Source organism: Stenella coeruleoalba, assembly GCF_951394435.1.
Source record: "Stenella coeruleoalba genome assembly, chromosome: 14".
NCBI lineage: Eukaryota > Metazoa > Chordata > Mammalia > Artiodactyla > Delphinidae > Stenella > Stenella coeruleoalba.
The window spans coordinates 77,337,332-77,355,114 of record NC_137160.1 but is presented as its reverse complement, the minus strand read 5'-3'; the positions used below and the strand labels follow the sequence as shown (position 1 = coordinate 77,355,114).

At 48.1% G+C, this 17,783-nt stretch overlaps 1 protein-coding gene across 2 annotated transcripts in view; it reads left to right on the top strand.

Annotated features, from left to right (window-relative positions):
• The window catches only part of SPRING1 (SREBF pathway regulator in golgi 1), a 312,066-nt gene that overhangs the window by 247,859 nt on the left and 46,424 nt on the right, over window positions 1–17,783 (top strand). For both annotated transcript variants that reach the window (XM_079942829.1, XM_079942831.1), the window contains exon 6: window positions 9,024–9,138. In XM_079942829.1, coding sequence (XP_079798955.1) covers window positions 9,024–9,138 — 115 coding nt within the window. The remainder of the gene's footprint in view (window positions 1–9,023; window positions 9,139–17,783) is intronic.

Genomic DNA, 17,783 nt, shown 5'->3' with positions numbered 1-17,783 from the left:
AAAGTAAAATGATGCAGACACTTTGGAAAACAGTTGAGCAATTCCTCAAAAAGTTAAACGTAGAGTTACCATGTGACCTAGTAATTCCACTCCTAAGTATATACTGAAGAGAATTGAAACACATGTTCACACAAAAACATGTACACGAATGTTCACAGCAGCATTACTCATAATAACCAAAAAGTGGAAACAACCCAAATGTCCATCAACTGATGATGGGATAAACAAAATGTGGTCTATCCGTACAATGGAATATAATTCAGCCATAAAAAGGAATGAAATATTGATACATGCATGCTACAACATAGGTGAAACTTGAAAACATTATGCTAAACTAAAGATCCCCAATGACCACATATATTTCATTTGTATGGAGTGTCCCGAATAGACAAATCCATAGAGACAGGAGGTAGACTAGTGCTTGCCAGAGGTAGGAGGGAAAGGAAAGGTGGGAGCAGGGGTGTGGTTGTTAATAGGTACGGGCTTCTTTCCAGGGTAATGAAAATGGTCTGGAATTAGATACTGTTGGTGGTTTTACAATTCTGTCAATATACTAAAAGCCACTGAGTTGTACACTTTAGAAGGATGAGTTTTATGATGTGTGAATTATATCTTTATAAAGCTGCAGATTTTTTTTTAAGCTGCAGATTTTAAAAGGGATAAATACCATGTAATACCATTTATGTAAAATTTTAAAAACATACAGGAACTGTCAATTGTTTAAAGTTACATACAAATGCAGTGAAAGTATGACAACATGCACGAGAGTGAAAGACCAAATTCAGGACTGTGGTTCTCTCTAAGGAGAGAAGGAAGGGAAGGGATGTGTTTGTTATGTTTTATATTTTTTTTTTTTTTTTTTTCTGAGACACATCTGAGCAATTACGGGAAAACGTTAACATCTTTTAAATTGGGGTTCTGGGTAGATGGATGTCGGTTATTTTATGTTCTGTACTTTTTAATGTTTAGAAGCATTAATGATTGTAAGTTTTAGGGGGCAAATGAACCCTTCTATTTCCTAAGCCTGTAGCAGGTTGAATGGTGGCCCCCAAAAGATATTTCCACTTGTGGATGTGATCTTATTTGAAAAACAGGTCTTTGTAGATGTAATAAAGTTAAGGATCTCAAGATGAGATTATCCTGGATTGGGGGGGAGGTGCGTAAATCTGAAGACAAGCGTCCTTAGAAGAGAAGAAAAGAGAAGGCGGGGAGACGCACATAGAGGAGAAGGCCATGTGAAGACAGAGACAAGTTTGTGGCCATTTGTTACAGCAGCCACTGGAAACTCATACACTGCCCGTTTCTTCCTGCTCAGCTGGCCCCTCCTTCTCCCAGGCACTGCCCCCACCGTCCCGGAAGTCCACAGCCTTTCCTCTCTCCTCAGTTTCCCTCTTGCTCAGCCAAATCATCTTCCCCGCTGCAAGTAGAAAGGAGGGGTGCCTTTGTGGCTATACCCAGTGGGGCCACATCACATGTGATCTAGGGGACCACGTTCACTGGTTTTGCTGATGGATTTGGAGGTCTCATCGCTCATCCCGCCAAGCTCTCTTCACCCTTCTATGGCTGCTTCCTACTTCCTCCAACCCCTGCCAACGCTCTCGGGCCCCTTCTGCTCGGCTGCTTCCTGGCCTCAGCACCCCAGAGTCTCTGACACACCCGGACACGGTAGCAGACCTCTGCTTCCAGCTGCCAGCAGCCCGAATAATGCCTTACAATTAAAACAACATGCAAGATGAAATGCAATAAGAGCAAATGATCATTTAACTATGTTCACATATATCATCTCACTTAAATTTATAAACTAGGTACTATTACTCTTCTTGTCTTCAGATGCTCAGAGAAGTTAAATAAGTTGCCCAAGATCCTATAGCCGAGCTGAGCTGGGCTTTGAACTGGGACCTGGCTAATTGCAGACATGCTGGGTGAGCATCCTGGCACAGCTGCTTGCTGGCGCTGTGAAATCAAACCTGTTACTGAACGTCTCTGCTGCTCCATCTCTGCATGTGTAAAAGAGGTAATAGTGGTCATTTCTGTCTCAGAAGTTTGTTGTGAGGATTAAATGAGGTTTCTGTAGAAAGCCATCACTTGGCACCTAAGAAGTACTTGATAAATGTCAGACAGTATTCTCAATGTCAGTGATGGCTCTAGCAAACTTTTGGTCAGCATACATTTTACTCAGTTCAACACTCCGTGGGGAAATGGTTTTGCTTGGTTGGTTAATTTTTAAAAAACAATGGCTCCTTTTAATTTTAGTCCGAGCCAACGTTATCTCTCCGAGTGGACCTAGATGTGCATTTCAGGTTTTCTGTTCACAGCCTGAAGTCAGGGTTGGTGCTTGTGGCTGTCTGTGCCCCTGTGCTCTGGGACTAAAGGGAAGGTTCTCAAAGGGGCTGGCTGTGAGTGGTGAGGGGCTCCGCTGTGCCGCACACCTTTTGCAGCAAGCTTGCTTCCTTGCAAAGTTGAAGATCTCCCAGGCTCTAAGGACTCTGTCAGAGGGAGAATGCCTTCTTCTCTGGCTTATTTGCTCAGGGTTTAAAAGGTATTTCTGGGCTTTGGCTAAGGGGAAATTTAGCTTTCGAGCAAATCCTCGTGCACTGGTTTTCTGTAAACATCTGAATGTAGTGTGTGCATCTTGGAGCCCAGGCTGCCTGGCTTTTCCCAGACTTGACGGCCAGTTAGGATGGAATGAAGTCAGCTTGATATTTGTAGAATGACATCAGCCTTGACAAGCAGGTTCTAGATGTTACTGCTGGGGTTGTCCCCCAGCACCATACTGGGGACATGCAGGGAGGTAGATAAGGGTTAGTTAGCATGAGTATTGGGAAAGGATGGAGGATTAGGTGGCATGATTAAGACCTCCTTCCTGCATCACCATCCAGGAAGCTTCCCAGTGGTCCAAGGACCTCAGAGATGGGAGATTCATTTGGTCACTTCCACAAATATTTCCTGAAGACCTACTGTGTGCCAAGCCCTGCACTTGACACAGGGGACTCTACTTTTATGAAGCTTGAGTTCTGGCGTAGGTGAGTCCTTTCCCAAGGAAACCCTAGACCAGAATCTCATTATATCAAAAACCCTTCCAGTAATATCTGTATGAGTGAGGATAGTCTAGCTGCTGTAACAAACCCCCATCTCAGTGGGTACCCCAATAACGGTTGAGGTGCACATTAAAGTCCAGTATGGCTCAGTGGGAGAGCAGTCACTCAGACATCTTCCAGTTCAGTGGTTCCACCCTCCCCTAGGGTCTCAGAATCTTCCATGGGATCCTCTGCATCTGAGCAGCAGATAGAGGCTCATGGGCTTTTTTCAGGGCCAGGCTTGGAAGTGACCCTCATCACTTAGCCCACATTCCATTGGTCAGAATTCAGTGGCATGAACCTGCCTAACTGCCAGAGTTCATCTGTGTGTCTCAGAGAATGAGGACATGGGGTTTGGTGAGCACACGGCACTGTCTCTGTCACAGGATCTATGTGCCCACGACAATGTACGGGTCCCAGAAGGAGTGTCCATGGTGCTGATGGTGAGTGTGGCCAACAAGAACGGGACACACATGCTAAGTGCCAGGCTCTCTGCTCACAATGGGGACAGAGTGTCTTCCGAGCCCAGACTGCCTGCTCTCCACCCAGCTCTTCTGGGTAATAGCCATGCCTCCTTGGGCAAGTTGCCCTGCTTCTCCAAAATGTAGTTTGCTCAGCTGGAAAACAGATGCTAATTGCAGTCCCGACGTCACAGGTTCCTGTGAAGAGCCAAGTGGGCTGGGAGTGGAGAAGCAGGTTGTAAGTCCAGTGTCTGCCACGTGGTCAACACCTTATAAATATGGGTCATGATAAGAGGAAGCTGGGCTTGACTTCCCTCTGCCACTTATGAGGTGTGTAATGACTGTGGCCAGACCACCTTGACCCCTTTGAGCTTCAGTCTCTGAATCTCCAAAACAAAGATAATAATCATCCCTGCCCCAGAAAACAGCGTCAGGATTAAAGGCATTAAATAAAGCCTGCTTAATTTATTGCCTTATTTATTTTTAAAAAAGCTTAGCATCAGCTTGACGCATAACAAGTGCTCAATGAGGATTAGCTATTATCATTATTATTGTCATTATTATTATTATTGAAGCCTTTTTACATATATTACCTCATTTAAGCCTCACATCTACTCCCTGAGATAGAAAACAATCAGTGAGTCTGCCCGTGTATGTCTGTGAGAGACGATTATGTGCTCTGGGAATAAATGAATGAATGCAAGGAGGAATGAACGAATCACCGCGATAACCTGTCTTCTGCGGCAGTAGGTGCAGTCTCCATTTCTCAGAGCGATGGTGAAGTCTGCCCAAATGAATGAACTTTCCCACATCAATGACTCATTTGGCAGGAATAACAGCCTTGCAAACCGAATAGAGAATGGAGGGCGGGAGGCCACAGGGCCGAGGGTGGGATGGGAATAGGAGCTCTGTGATGACTCAAGATAGAAGAAGCAGCTTTTCGTTCTCTCGCTCTCCCTCTCTCTTCCTTTTTAACCAAAAACATATTATCAATATATAAATGTGTACGTTTAACCTTTTGAAGTGGGGGACGTAGAGGCTCCCAGCTATCGAGTGGCTTTGGATCTCAGGAGCAAAGAAGGGGGCTTAGATACAGCGTCGTCAACCCCTTGCTGGGTGGTTGAGGGTCCAGGGATCACCATGGCTACATCGTGTGTGGCCAGGACAGGCCTCCAGCCAGTGTTCCTTCCTTATCCCAGTGGCTCTGGGTGAGTCCTGGGTCTCCTCGGACACTTGCCCTTGCCCAGTCATTCTCACACCCTGCTATTCTCACACCCTGCTCACGCCTCCCTCAGTGGCTGGGGAAGCTTTAGGGCAGAGGGACGAAAGATCAAAGACTGAGACCACAGGTCCTAGAAGAGAAGGGACTTAATTACCTGCTTCTCGTCCAAGGCGGGGTTATGAGGAGGCCTCTAGGAGGGGTTCTGCCTGTCTCCTAGAAACCAGGCCAGAGGCAGCAAGCCTAGGATAAAAGAGATTGACGACAGACACAAAAAGGAACTTTTTGATCTCTGCAGTGATGACATTCTACCTGAAACGTGGCTCGGACGGGCCACTCGAACTTTCTCCAGCTCCCAGCTGCCTGGAGTACACAATCCATTTTAGACTTGTGGTTAAGACCATGGGCTTTGGGGTCAGAGAGACCTTGGTTGCAATCAGTGCTTGGGAAATTCACTTAACTTTCCCAGCCATTACTCTGTAAAATGGTGTCTTCTTTTGCTAGGGCTGCCGTAACAAAGTACCACAAACTGGGTGGCTTAAACAACAGAAATGCATTGTCTCACAGTTCTGGAAGCTAGAAGTTGGAAATCAAAGTGATGGCAGGTTTGCTTCCTTCTGCGGGCTGTGGAAGGAAGGATCTGTCCCAGGCCTCTCTCCCTAGTGTGTAGTTGGCCATCTCCTCCTTGTATCTCTTCCTACTGCCTTCCTTCTATGTGTGTCCAAATTTCCCCTTTTTATAAGGACACCAGTCACATTGGATAAGGTCCCACCCTAATTACATCATCTTATCTAATTACTTCTTTTTAAAAAATTAATTAACTTATTTGTTTTTGGCTGCGTTGGGTCTTCGTTGTTGCACGCAGGCTTTTCTCTACTTGCAGCCAGTGGGGGCTACTCTTCATTGCGGTGCGCGGACTTCTCACTGTGGTGGCTTCTCTTGTCATGGAGCACAGGCTCCAGGTGCGCAGGCTTCAGTAGTTGTGGTGCATGGGCTTAGTTGCTCCACGGCATGTGGGATCTTCCTGGACCAGGGCTCGAATCCGTGTCCCCCTGAATTGGCAGGTGGATTCTTAACCACTGTGCCACCAGGGAAGTCCTAATTACATCTGCAATGACCGAAATAAGATCACATTCTGAGGTACTTGGCAGGGGGGCGGGCAGGGGAGTAGGACTTCAACATATGAATTTGGGAAGGACATAATTCAACCCATAAAAAATGGGTAGCAGGTAGAACCTATCTCATAGAGTGGCTGCAAAGAGTGAATGAGATTATGCATGTGAAGTGCTTAGCCCAGAGCCTGGGGGGTTGTAAGTGTCCCCCAAAAATGTGACCTAAGATAATCATCATTATGGTCGTGGACACTCTTGGTCACTTGCCCAATGACCCCTTCTGTTTTCTTTCTTGATAAATTCCCCTGATGTTGTTCAGATAGCAGTCGGTCCAGGCCCAGTAATGGGTCATGTCTAAATTAGAAAAAAAAAAAAAAAGGCAGTGTTTCTCTTTGCCAGTAATTTGTTTAGAGGTAGGCAGGTGACCTAGTTCTGCCCAAATAGATATAACAAGAAGTCTTCTATGGGAGTGGTCTTGGAAAGATTTTCTTTCCCAAAGGAAAAAGAATTGCCTAAGAATAGCACATGTAAAAACTCAGTGAATACCTATCAAATGAATGACTAAAAGAGGCTTTAATAAATAACAGAAACCCAATACAAAATGAGTTAAGTAGTAAACAGTATTTATTAGATTATACAACTAAAAATTCCCCAGGGAAAGTTTCAGGCAAGGCTGGATCTAGGGGCTCACACAGTGTCATCAGGCCTGGAATATCTATCTCATGGTGCTAATATTATTTCATTCTCAAGTAGATCCTCTTCACAAGGTAGTCTTTGGCAGCTCCCAACTCTGAGACCAATGGACAGAGCAGCTCTTCCCCCTCTGATCTTATAATAGTGCCAGGATTAATCCTAACCCTCACACTAAATCACATGGACAGCCCTGAACTAATCATTGTAGCTGGGGGAATGCAATGCTCTGGTTGATTAGAGTATGTCTACCCTGTCTTAGTTATCTATTACTACATAACAAATGACCCCCAAACTTAGCAATTTAAAACAGCCCACATTTATTATCTCATAGTTTCCATGGGTCAGGAACCTGGGCACAGCTCAGCTGGGTCCTCTGCTTCACATTATCTCACAAGGCTGCTATGAAGGTGTCAGCCCTGGGTCCACAGTCTCATCTGAAGGCTCAACTGGGAAAGGATCCACTTCCAAACTTACTCAGTGGTTGTTGTCAGGGCTGTCTTTTATAGGATGTTGGACTGAGGGCCTCAGACTTTCACTGACTGTTGCCTTGGCTGGAGGTTGCCCTTAGTTCCTCACCACACGGTGGCTTATTCATCAAAGCATGCAATCTGAGAGGGAACTAGAGATCGACTGCTGGCATCACAGAAATCACAACCGTTTGTAACTTAATCACAGACATGACGTCCATTACTTTCACTGTATTCTATTGATTAGAAGCCAGTCATTAGGTTCAGCCGACACTCAGGAGGAGGGGATCATACAAAGGTGTGAACACCAAGAGACAGGGACCATGGGGTGGGGGGCAAGGGGGGATCTTGGAAGTCTGTCTACCACACACCTGTACAAGCCAGAGGTGAAATCAGTTCCTCCTGAACTATGGGGCTGGAGAGTGAAGGGAGTAATCCCCCCAAGGAATATTGGGGTGCTTTTACCAGAAGAAGGGAGAAGGGGTCCAAGATGGACACAACAGCAAAGGCCTCTGCAAAGCAACTGAGGACATGTGTGGTGAACACCAAGATCAGGATAAGCGTTATCTACCTGGCTTGTTTCTGAAAGGTTGTACCGTTTACCCTGAATGAAAAATGTCTGGCTCACCACATCCTCATCAGCATTGACCACTACTGGGTTTTCTTTTTCCCCCTTAACTTTGCTAGCTTGAAAGTCTAGGGACTTCCCTGGTGGTCCAGTGGTTAAGACTTCACCTTCCAATGCAAGGGGTGTGGGTTCGATCCCTGGTTGGGGAGCTAAGATCCCACATGCCTTGCGGCCAAAAAACCAGAACATAAAACGGAAGCAATATTGTAACAAATTCAATAAAGACTTTAAAAATGGTCCGCATCGGGTTTCCCTGGTGGCGCAGTGGTTGAGAGTCCGCCTGCCGCTGCAGGGGGCACGGGTTCGTGCCCCGGCCCGGGAAGATCCCACATGCCGCAGAGCGGCTAGGCCTGTGAGCCGTGGCCGCTGGGCCTGCGCGTCCGGAGCCTGTGCTCCGCAACAGGAGAGGCCACAGCAGTGAGAGGCCTGCGTACCCCCCGCAAAAAAAAAAAACGGTCTGCATCAAAAGAAAAAATCTTAAAAACAAAAAAAAAGTCTATACAAATGATTTCCAAGTGTTGTTTGAGGTTGCCTCTCTTGAATAATAGTTGTTGAATTGCCCTCCAGATTTGTTAAATACCTGCATTTCCTCTCTCACTTTTACTCAACCATTTAGTATAGGGTTGCCTTCGAAGCCCCAACAAGATTATAAAATTCCCAGGAGCAAGCATCTGGTCTCTCCAAGGGCACCCAAGCCAAGGTCTCTGCCCTCCTAGACACAGAACAAATGATATTTACCAACCGATGAGTTTCAGGCTTTTCTGATATTTGCTGAGCTCATGATTCTTTCACAAGAGGGACCTTGAATCTACATAAAAATACATGTGTAACTGAAAGAAGCAACAAACTGTGCGGGGTCCACAGAGTTCAGAAGAACTGCAGTTGCAGTCTGCGATTAATAACATTAATTTAGGGCTTCCCTGGTGGCGCAGTGGTTGAGAGTCCGCCTGCTGATGTAGGGGACACGGGTTCGTGCCCCGGTCTGGGAAGATCCCACATGCCATGGAGCAGCTAGGCCCGTGAGCCATGGCCGCTGAGCCAGCACGTCTGGAGCCTGTGCTCCGCGACGGGAGAGGCGACAACAGTGAGGGGCCCACGTACCGCAAAAAATAAATAACATTAATTTAACACCACACCTCATCATTTGAAGATAGTGGGTGGGAATTTTGTTTTGTTCTTGGGATAAAGGAAAGATTAATTTTTAAGGCTTCTTTAAGTAACCCTCAAAGAGACGCTAGAGATGAAATTACCTTTAATTGGCCAACTTAGTACTAGTTCTTGAAGGCTCAGGTGAGTGGAATGTGATTTCAGTCTGTTGAAAACTTGACCTTGTCATTTTTTGTCACTTCCTCTCCCTCCTTTCCAGGCCAAGGATTTACCTACCACTCTTCTCTCTGAATCAGAGACCTTCTGCATGGCTGGCATCTCCAACGACCTTCAGATTTTACTCACCAAACACAAGGCAGTACCTGGAGGTTGGGGTAGGTTGGAAAGGAGTGAGCTTCTGGATTTTTTTCCTATCTTCAGTAGACATGAAGGTGTATCAGTGCAGTGGAAATGGCATGAACTGGGATCTTATCCCAGCCCCATCACTTTCTAGAAGTTGACCTTGGGCAAATCACTTAGCATCTCTGAGCCTCAACTGCTTCATCTGTTCAAAGGGGATGATTAGCACCTACCACAAAGGTTGTGATCAGTGGTATGCAGGTAAAATTTCGATAACTGACTTCCCAGAGGAAACCCCTGATTTGCAGCATTTGCCAATTACAATGGTGTAAATAATTCCGCCATGGCCAGTTTCAAGCTCCCAAAATGAAGTCACTGAATACACAGTTGGGAAAAGATGTGTAGATGTACAATAGCAAATACCATATAGTATTTTCACCATACAGACATAATAGACATAAAAAAAATCTCAAGAGCATAGATAATAGAATAATGCAGTCAATTGATTAAGTGAGGAGTTTTGAATACTTATTTCCTTTGTTTTTAATAGAATTTATTTAATTGTAAATTTATATAATTTCTTTTAAAAAATGATAGCTGTGCTTCTCTGCTCTCTCAGAGTCTATACCCTAGGGGACATGGGGACCCAAGGCTGAGAGAGGGGGAGAAGTCTGCAGGTAACCGAAGTACAGGATGGCTTACTGGGAAATTTAGGACCCAGAATGTGAAGTCGAACAGAATTGTCTTCAAACCCTGCCTCACTGGGTGGGTGAGCTTGGGCAAGTAGCTCATTCTCTCTAAAATAATCCTGTCGCATAAAATAATTATTTTACGCTCATCTGTAAAATAATCCTCTTCTCTTGGGGTTACTGCCAGGTCTAAATGAGGTAACCTTTTAGCACAGTGCCTGGCACATAGTAACAGCTCAATAAACGATAGATGCGCTCATTAAGAATGCGATCATTGTGCTAATGGAAAAGTGTGAACTTCACATCGGGAGCCTGACAGAGGGACAGATCAAGGAGCTGGGTTCAAGCCAGGCGTGAGCAAGCAGGCAAGAGCTGTAGTTTGAGCTGGAAGATTGGGAGGGGGTTGCCTTGGGCTAATGGGCAGCCACACCCTTAAAAGAAAAAAATACCCAGATAGGAACTTGGAGCCTGCCCCTTGCTTTGGATGTTCTCTGTCTGGGAACAAGGGTCAGGAGGGCAAATCAATGAGCTTAAAAAGTAAGAGCAGGTAAACAATGTGAGGCCCTGTCTGCCTTCCTCACCGGGTGGGCGGCAGTTGTGGGGCCTGGCAGCCCACCGCCGTCAGCCTGGAGAACTGTGAACTCATGGTGGTGAGGACAGGAGCCTCCACCACCGGCAGGGCATCAGCCAGAGCTGAACTTGAGAAAAGATCTGTCGCTCTGATAAGGAACAGATTGCGCTGCTCAACCCAACCTGTCCTTGTCGCCAGGGACCCAGCCCAATGTCCCCTCTGGCTCAGAAATGCCAGGACACTGGGAGGTGACCAGCTCACATCCGCAGAGCTAAAACTGGGGTACCTGGGACTCTCTCTCCAGAGCTCCCCTACCTGGAGATGGTCTGGGCGGTGCCCACAGGAACTTCGTGGCTGCCGTCCAGACAGGAGGAATTGGCTGGCAAGTGTGACTCCCTGCAAAGGGCTGTGAAGATTCCTAAAGAGCTGTGTGCACCAGCTGCCTCGCCCTTCCAGTCTGAGCCTGGGTTTTTCTTAAACAAGAAATTACCAGTTATCGTTCACTCTGAAGCTACACCCAACCGGCTCGTCCACTTGGCTGGCCACCTCTGATCTGCCAACAGATGCAGCCATTACTCACGTTGCTACCCCCCAACTTCCTCTTTCCGAGCTGCAAATATGGTAACAATAGCTTTAACCAAGTGCCAGGCATTTCTTGTGTCAACTCATTTAATCCCCACCACAACCGATGAGGTAGGTTTTAATCTATTATCCCCATTTTATAGATGAGAAAACTGAGTTCAAATAAGAGAACAGACCCATCCACGGTCATCCAGCTAGTAAGCGGCTAAAGCCAGGATTTACACCCAGATCTGTGTGGCTCCACAGCCCACTTGCTGCCAGCAGCCCAGAATGCCCTCTGTTCCTCTGATAAGTTACGCCCAGGGCAGGCCAGGACTGGGGTGAGGCAAGCAAAATATAAGGAGGCGCTCGCTCTCAGGTTCATGCCAGCCGGGACTGGGCCCTGGCACGACCCCGAGAGTGAGTGCCTCCTTGCATTCTAGGTCCTGGGCACCTGCCCCAGCCCTGCCTCTAGGTAAATACCCAGGTTTAGTAGCAAGGTCAGGGCAGCTCCTGGACGGGAAGACCAGCTGTGACCAGAATTTCTTTCTCTCACAATTACACTGGTGGAATTTTCAGACCCCACCCCTCCTCCCGCCCCCGCCCCCGCCTAGGGACTCAGCCTAGGAAAGGATCCCTGAGATCCCATCTCTCAGACCCCTCAGCACAGCTACCTTGACAGCCTGTTAGCTGGGGGCAAAGGAAGCCAGCGCTTGCCTTCCCTTCCGTCTTTCACAACATCTGTCCCCTGCAGAAATGTCCCTCCTGGGTGAACTCAGCAGTACAGGCTCAGGCACCAGAGTTAGACCTGGGTTTGAATCCTGCCTTCACTTCCAACCAGCTGTGTGATTTTGGACAAAGGACTTTCCCCTCTCTGTGCCTCGATTTCCCCATCCGTAAAATAGGACCAGTGATGCATGATTGGCAGGATGTATTAGTTTCCTGTGGCTGCTGTAACAAATTACCACCAACTGGGTGGGTGAAAACAGCAATTTTTACTGTCTCGCAGTTCCGGAGGCCAGAAGCTGAAAATCAAGGTCTGAGCAGGGCCGCACTCCCTCTCAAGGCTCTAGGGCAGGATCCTTCCTTGCTTCTTCCACCTTCTTGTGGCCCCAGGCGTTCTTTGGGCTTGTGGAGCATCACTCCAGTCTCCGCCTCTGTCTTCACAGGGCCTTCTTCCTTGTGTCTGTCCTCTTCTGTCTCTTATAAGGATATTCTCATTGGATATAGGGCCCAACCTAATCCACTATGGTCTCATCTCAATTCTAGCTTAACTGTGTCTGCAAAGACCCTATTTCCAATGAAGGTCACATTCTGAGGTTCTGGGTAGAAATGGATTTGGGGGGGACACTAGTCAACCCTACTGTACAGAAATGGGCCTGACCCTCAGCCCTCAAGCAGCCTTCCCCTCTGCTCTCTCCTACCCCAGTTGGAGGCTGTGATGTTCAATTTCCTGTGTCAACTTGATGAAGCCACAGGGTGTCCAGTTATTTGGTTAAACATTTTCTGGGTACGTCTATGAGGGTGTTTAAGGATGAGATTATCATCTGGATGGGTAGACTGAGTAAAGCTGATGGCCCTCCCACATTCAATCCCTTGAGGGCCTGAATAGAACAAAAAGGTGGAGAAAAAGAGAATTCACTCTCTGCCTGATGATTTTTGAGCTGGGAGGCAGTCTTTTCCTGCCCTCAGACTGAAACTTACACCACTGGCTCTCCCGGGTCTCCAGCTTACAGACAGCAGACTGTGGGACAGCTCAGCCCCTATAATTGTGCAAGCCAATTTCTTATAGTAAATCTCTTTCTCTCCCTCTCCCTCTCAATAGATAGGTAGATAGACAGATAGGTAGATATAGATAGATGTATAGGTATATGTGACATCTGTATCATATATATCTTTACAGTTGTCCCTTGGTATTCGTGGGGGATTGGTTGCAGAGCCCCAGCAGATACCAAAATTCAAAGATGTGAGTTTCCTGGTGGCCTAGTGGTTAGGACTCTGCGCTTTCACTGCCGTGGCCCTGGTTCAATCCCTGTTTGGGGAACTGAGATCCCACAAGCTGCGGTGTGGCCAAAAACAAACAAACAAACAAATGAAACAACGAAAAAAAGATGCTCAAGTCCCTTACATACAATGGCATAGCACAGAGAATACAGCCAGCCGCCTGTATCCGCAGATGAGAAGCCCACAGATGAGGAGGGCCGACTGTACATCTAAATATATATATGGATTTATCTATCTCATATCTATCCTACATATAGGATATCTATCTCATATCTATATCTCTACATACAGAACTATCTATATAGATACGGTTATAGAGAAACGCATGTCTCCATATGGATAGCTCTGCTTGTTTCTCTGGAGAACCCTAAGACAGAGGCTTTTCTTTCCCCCATGGAAAGAGAAAGGATGCTTCCAAGAGCCCTGTACTTGGACGGGTGGCAGACGTTCCCTGTGCGGGCAGCCAGTTCCCTCCTCATCCCAGCTTTCCTCTCTGGTTTCTGAGTAAGTGTGGAGGAGGGTGAATCCAGGCCAGATCCTCCCCTCATCTGAACTGTACTTTCCATGGAAATGAACTTTCCCAAGGAGGCTCGCTGCCCCCTGCTATTCTTCGCCCAGAGGCTGAGTTGACACCCATGTGAGTCAGAACAGGAACACCCTCGCGAGGTCCCGGCTTGTGGAGTGTCACATCCAGTTGTCACAGGCCCGTCGGGGAAGCATGACGATGGCAGTTTGCAGGGGGAGAGCTGCGGGTCAGAGGAGTCCAGTAAGGAGCCCAGGGGCACACAGCTTTTATTTCCGGGGTGCGGGGTGTGGTTTGAAAGTTACGACGATTGCACTCCACCCCAGCCCTGAGCCCAGGCCGTTCGAGATGAGACACGCTTTGCGCCGGGCTGGGCACGATGACTTGCGTCCACCTGCTTCATCCTCATAGCCGCCTTGCGAGGTGGCTGTCACCCTCCGCCTGCGAACAGGGCTCAGAGAGGCTCGAAGAAGGGCTCTCCTGACTCCGGGCTCCGCAGCTGTCAGCGCCAGGGTCCAGCCTGAGTCCGCGCATCCCCGAAGCCCTCCTCCTCCCTCTCCCCACCCCTTCCCAGCTCACACTTCTCTACCTTCCTGATCCTTCCCCAGGTGGGGCAGGTGAGGGAGGAGCGGCTCCCTGAGGAGGGGGCGGGCCTGCTCCTTCATCTGGTCCGCTTTCTGCAGAGAGCGAGAAAGCGCCTGGGTGTGTGAGTGTGTGAATGTGTGTGACTGGGGGTCTGTGTGTGTGTGAGCCTGAGTGTGTATGTGAGAATGTCTCTGTGTGTGAGTGTGTGTGTGTGTGGCTTGGGTGGGGGGCAGGGAAGGGACAAGGGTGGGAACAGACATTCCTGGGAGGTTGGGCCGGGGCTGGGGAGGTACCCACCTCCCCCCTCCCTCCCCTCTCTCCGCCTCTCCTCTCCTTTTCCTCCCCTGGCCCATTCCCCGAGGATTCTGTCGGGCAGCCTGGGACAAATGCAGAGAGCGAAGCTAGGGCGGGCACACCGCAGGGGGGTCAACGGGGGCTAAGCCCTCGTCAGGGGTCAGGGCCCTCGTCTCTGCCTCCCCGGGTTCCTGAACGCCGAGGATTACAGCTTCAACTTCTGCTGTTTAATCAGCTGGTAGCAATTTAACCATTACACCCCAGTGAGAGAATCCAAGACATTTCCTACAGGAGGGGGAGAGGGAAGACTAAGATGGGAGGAATGCAGGAAAGGGGGAGCGGTGGAGACACAAAACGGCTTTATTAAAAAGAAAAAGGGGGGAAGAAAAGGAACATGATCTGTAATTGTATCTCAGATTGAAATAGAGCTCCCAGGGCTGGGTGGGGAAGCAGACCCCTGGAGACGCTGGGGCGAGGGAGGCTGAAGGGTTGAAATGGGGAAGGTGGGTGCTGGTTGGGGGCAGGGGCGGGGGACACCAGAGGAGCCTGGCTGTGGGATGTGGGAAGGAGTTTTGTCTCCTGCATTGAGGGGCGGTCTCCAGACCCAAGGAAGGCCCTGCCCCTGGCAAGCCGTGCTGAGTCTGGCCCCTCTGAAACTGGAAACAGCAGAGCAGCTAAGCAAGGATTGATTCGCTTTACACCACGGGTTTATCTGTAAAGTGCTTGGAAGATGAGATCGGCAGGCTAGGTGAGATTCTTTATCAAATGCATTTTCATTCTGTAAAAAAACAAAAATCTTCTCCAGCCCACTCCCTTTTTTTCTGGGCCCCAGTGTGCCTTAAATGCTCACACCTGAGCCCAGGTGGCCCTGTTGTCAGCTACTGCACTTGGCCCCCAAGCCAGGTGGGAGGGAGCCTCCTCTGTGTGGCTTGATGCCGAGCACTGGGGTACATCTGTGGAAGGGGACTTGGAAGAAAGCCAGAATGGCATTTGGGGCATAGAAAGGGCACCACTTTGAAGCCTGGGGTTCCAGGTTTGAACCCCAAGGCTGTCCTTGGCTGGCTGAGTTAACCGGGGCAAGTTGCTAAGCCTCTCTGAACTTCAGGTCTTTACTTTGATTTACAGAGGCCACCATACTTTTTCTACAAAGGATTGGATAGTAAATATCTTTGCAGGCCATGCAGTTTCTGTGGCAACTATTCAACTCTGTCTCTGTAGCATGAAAGCAGCTGTGGACATACACAAATGAACAAGCATAGCTGTGTCCAATACAACTTTATTTACAAAAACAGGCAGCTGGCCCACAGGCTGTAGTTTGCTTTCCCGTAATCTAGAAAATAGAAATGGTGATGCTTCTGGGGACCCATTAATTAAACGCAGTGTGTTAGCACATTGTCAGGGTCTGAAACGCGATGGCTGATTGTCATCCAGATGGGGTGAGCAAGACAGCTGAGACTTCCCTGACCAACAGACTTTCCGCCAACTTTCCATCATTTCATGGCAGGCACGGGCAGATGCTATGATTAAGTCAGTAAAGAAGCCACTAATGGGAGTCTAAAGGGACAAGGGCCTGGACATTAACGAGCTGGGCTTTGCAGGGTGAATAGTTTTCAGAGAGAGAGGATGTAGGGTGTTAAGGGAAAGTCACTATGTTCCCTTGAGTAGGGAAAATACGTGCATACATAGACACAGAGGCAGGAGGGTCCAGGATGGGCAGTGGGTGTGGGAGAGAAAGGGGAGGGAGAAAGGCAGGTCTCAAATATCAGGCCCCTCCCCATGCCCTACCTTGGGATTGTTCCAGGCTGGAGCCAGTGTTCAAGGCCCGACAACAAAAGGGCTTCTCAGCTCTGCCCACTGACCTTCCCTCTCCATTCCTTCTGTAATGCCTTACAGCCCCAAGTGACGCTCCACTCCTTCCATCCAAAGGAGGCTACAGGGCATTGTGCTAAAAAGCATGGACATTGGAGTAACACTGATGTGGTTTCAAATGTCCCATTGAACATTTGCTTGCTGTGTGGTCTTTGGTAAATGTCTTCACCTCTCCAGATCTCCATTTCCTCATCTGCAAAATAGGGGCTCTGATCTCACTTACCCAGCAGGTGTCCTGCTGGGGGGTTACATGGGATGAGGAAGGACAGTGTTTCCTGGCACATAGTAAGCACTTAATACACAGAAGCCATTATTAGTATTACCATGATTACTATAATATTTTATAATTATACAATATTTTATAATGCAAATATACTGCTTTATAATTATAATGTATTACCATTATTATTATTATAATACCTCTTGTGCTCCTCAGCCCCCACTGCCAAAGGGTCTAAATGAGCATGGGGACACGTTGGTGCCCAAGACTGGGAGGTCTGGGTGGTGGCCTCAGCCCTTCACTCTGCCACAGGACATGGATTTTGAGCACTTCAAAAGCATCCGGTGGGACTCCCTCATTATTAGTTCAGGGAACCAGGAGACTATGTAGTAGGTGTAGAACACACATCGCTTCCTCCATCAATTACAGCACTTCTGCACAATATACTTTCTCAGCTCCATTTTCCAGATGAGGAAACTGAGGTTTAGTGAGGGCTTAAGTGACTTCCTCAGATTCAAATGACTGTTATAGCATTGGCAGAGCTGGGGTTTGAAACTAAGAAGAGGGCATTCCAGGACTTCCCTGGTGGCGCAGTGGTTGAGAGTCCACCTGCCGATGCAGGGGACACGGGTTCGTGCCCTGATCCGGGAAGATCCCACATGCCGCGGAGCGGCTGGGCCTGTGAGCCATGGCCGCTGAGCCTGCGCGTCCGGAGCCTGTGCTCCGCAACGGGAGAGACCACAACAGTGAGAGGCCCGCGTACCGCAAAAAAAAAAAAAAAAAAAAAAAAAAGAAGAGGGTATTCCAAACTCTGGGCTCTTTCTATGTCACACCAAGAGCTCCTCCACCTGCTAAGAACCAGCCTATTCAAGCATCAAACCTGCCACCTTGGTAGGGTGACCAACCATCCTGCTTTGTCCAGAACTGAGGGGGTTCCCGGGTGCCAGACTTTCAGGGCTAAACGGAGCAGAAGTTTCAGGTGAACACAGCTTCCCCCTACATCTTGGTGCTATGGACACCAGGCCCATAAGCCATTGGCCTCCCCAGTCTGCCTTCAAGTGTGTCTGCTTCCTGCCCTGTATTCGGACCCTCTTTCCTCTGTGCTGCGCTGTGTGTGGGTAGAGCCTCCAATGGCTGCCACTGTGAATCCCTGTCGATTTTCCAAAGTGAACTTTTGTGAAATCACCAAAGGGCACAACATCCTAAAATTAAAGCATTAGTTAAAATACATAAAACATGAAACAGCAAAAGCAATGGAAACAGCTGAAATAGTATAATAAAACATGTCATTACAGCAGATTAGGATGAAAAATAGTTCTTGCATTATGCCCCGAAGGTTGGCAAACTGAGACTTCGTAAATATG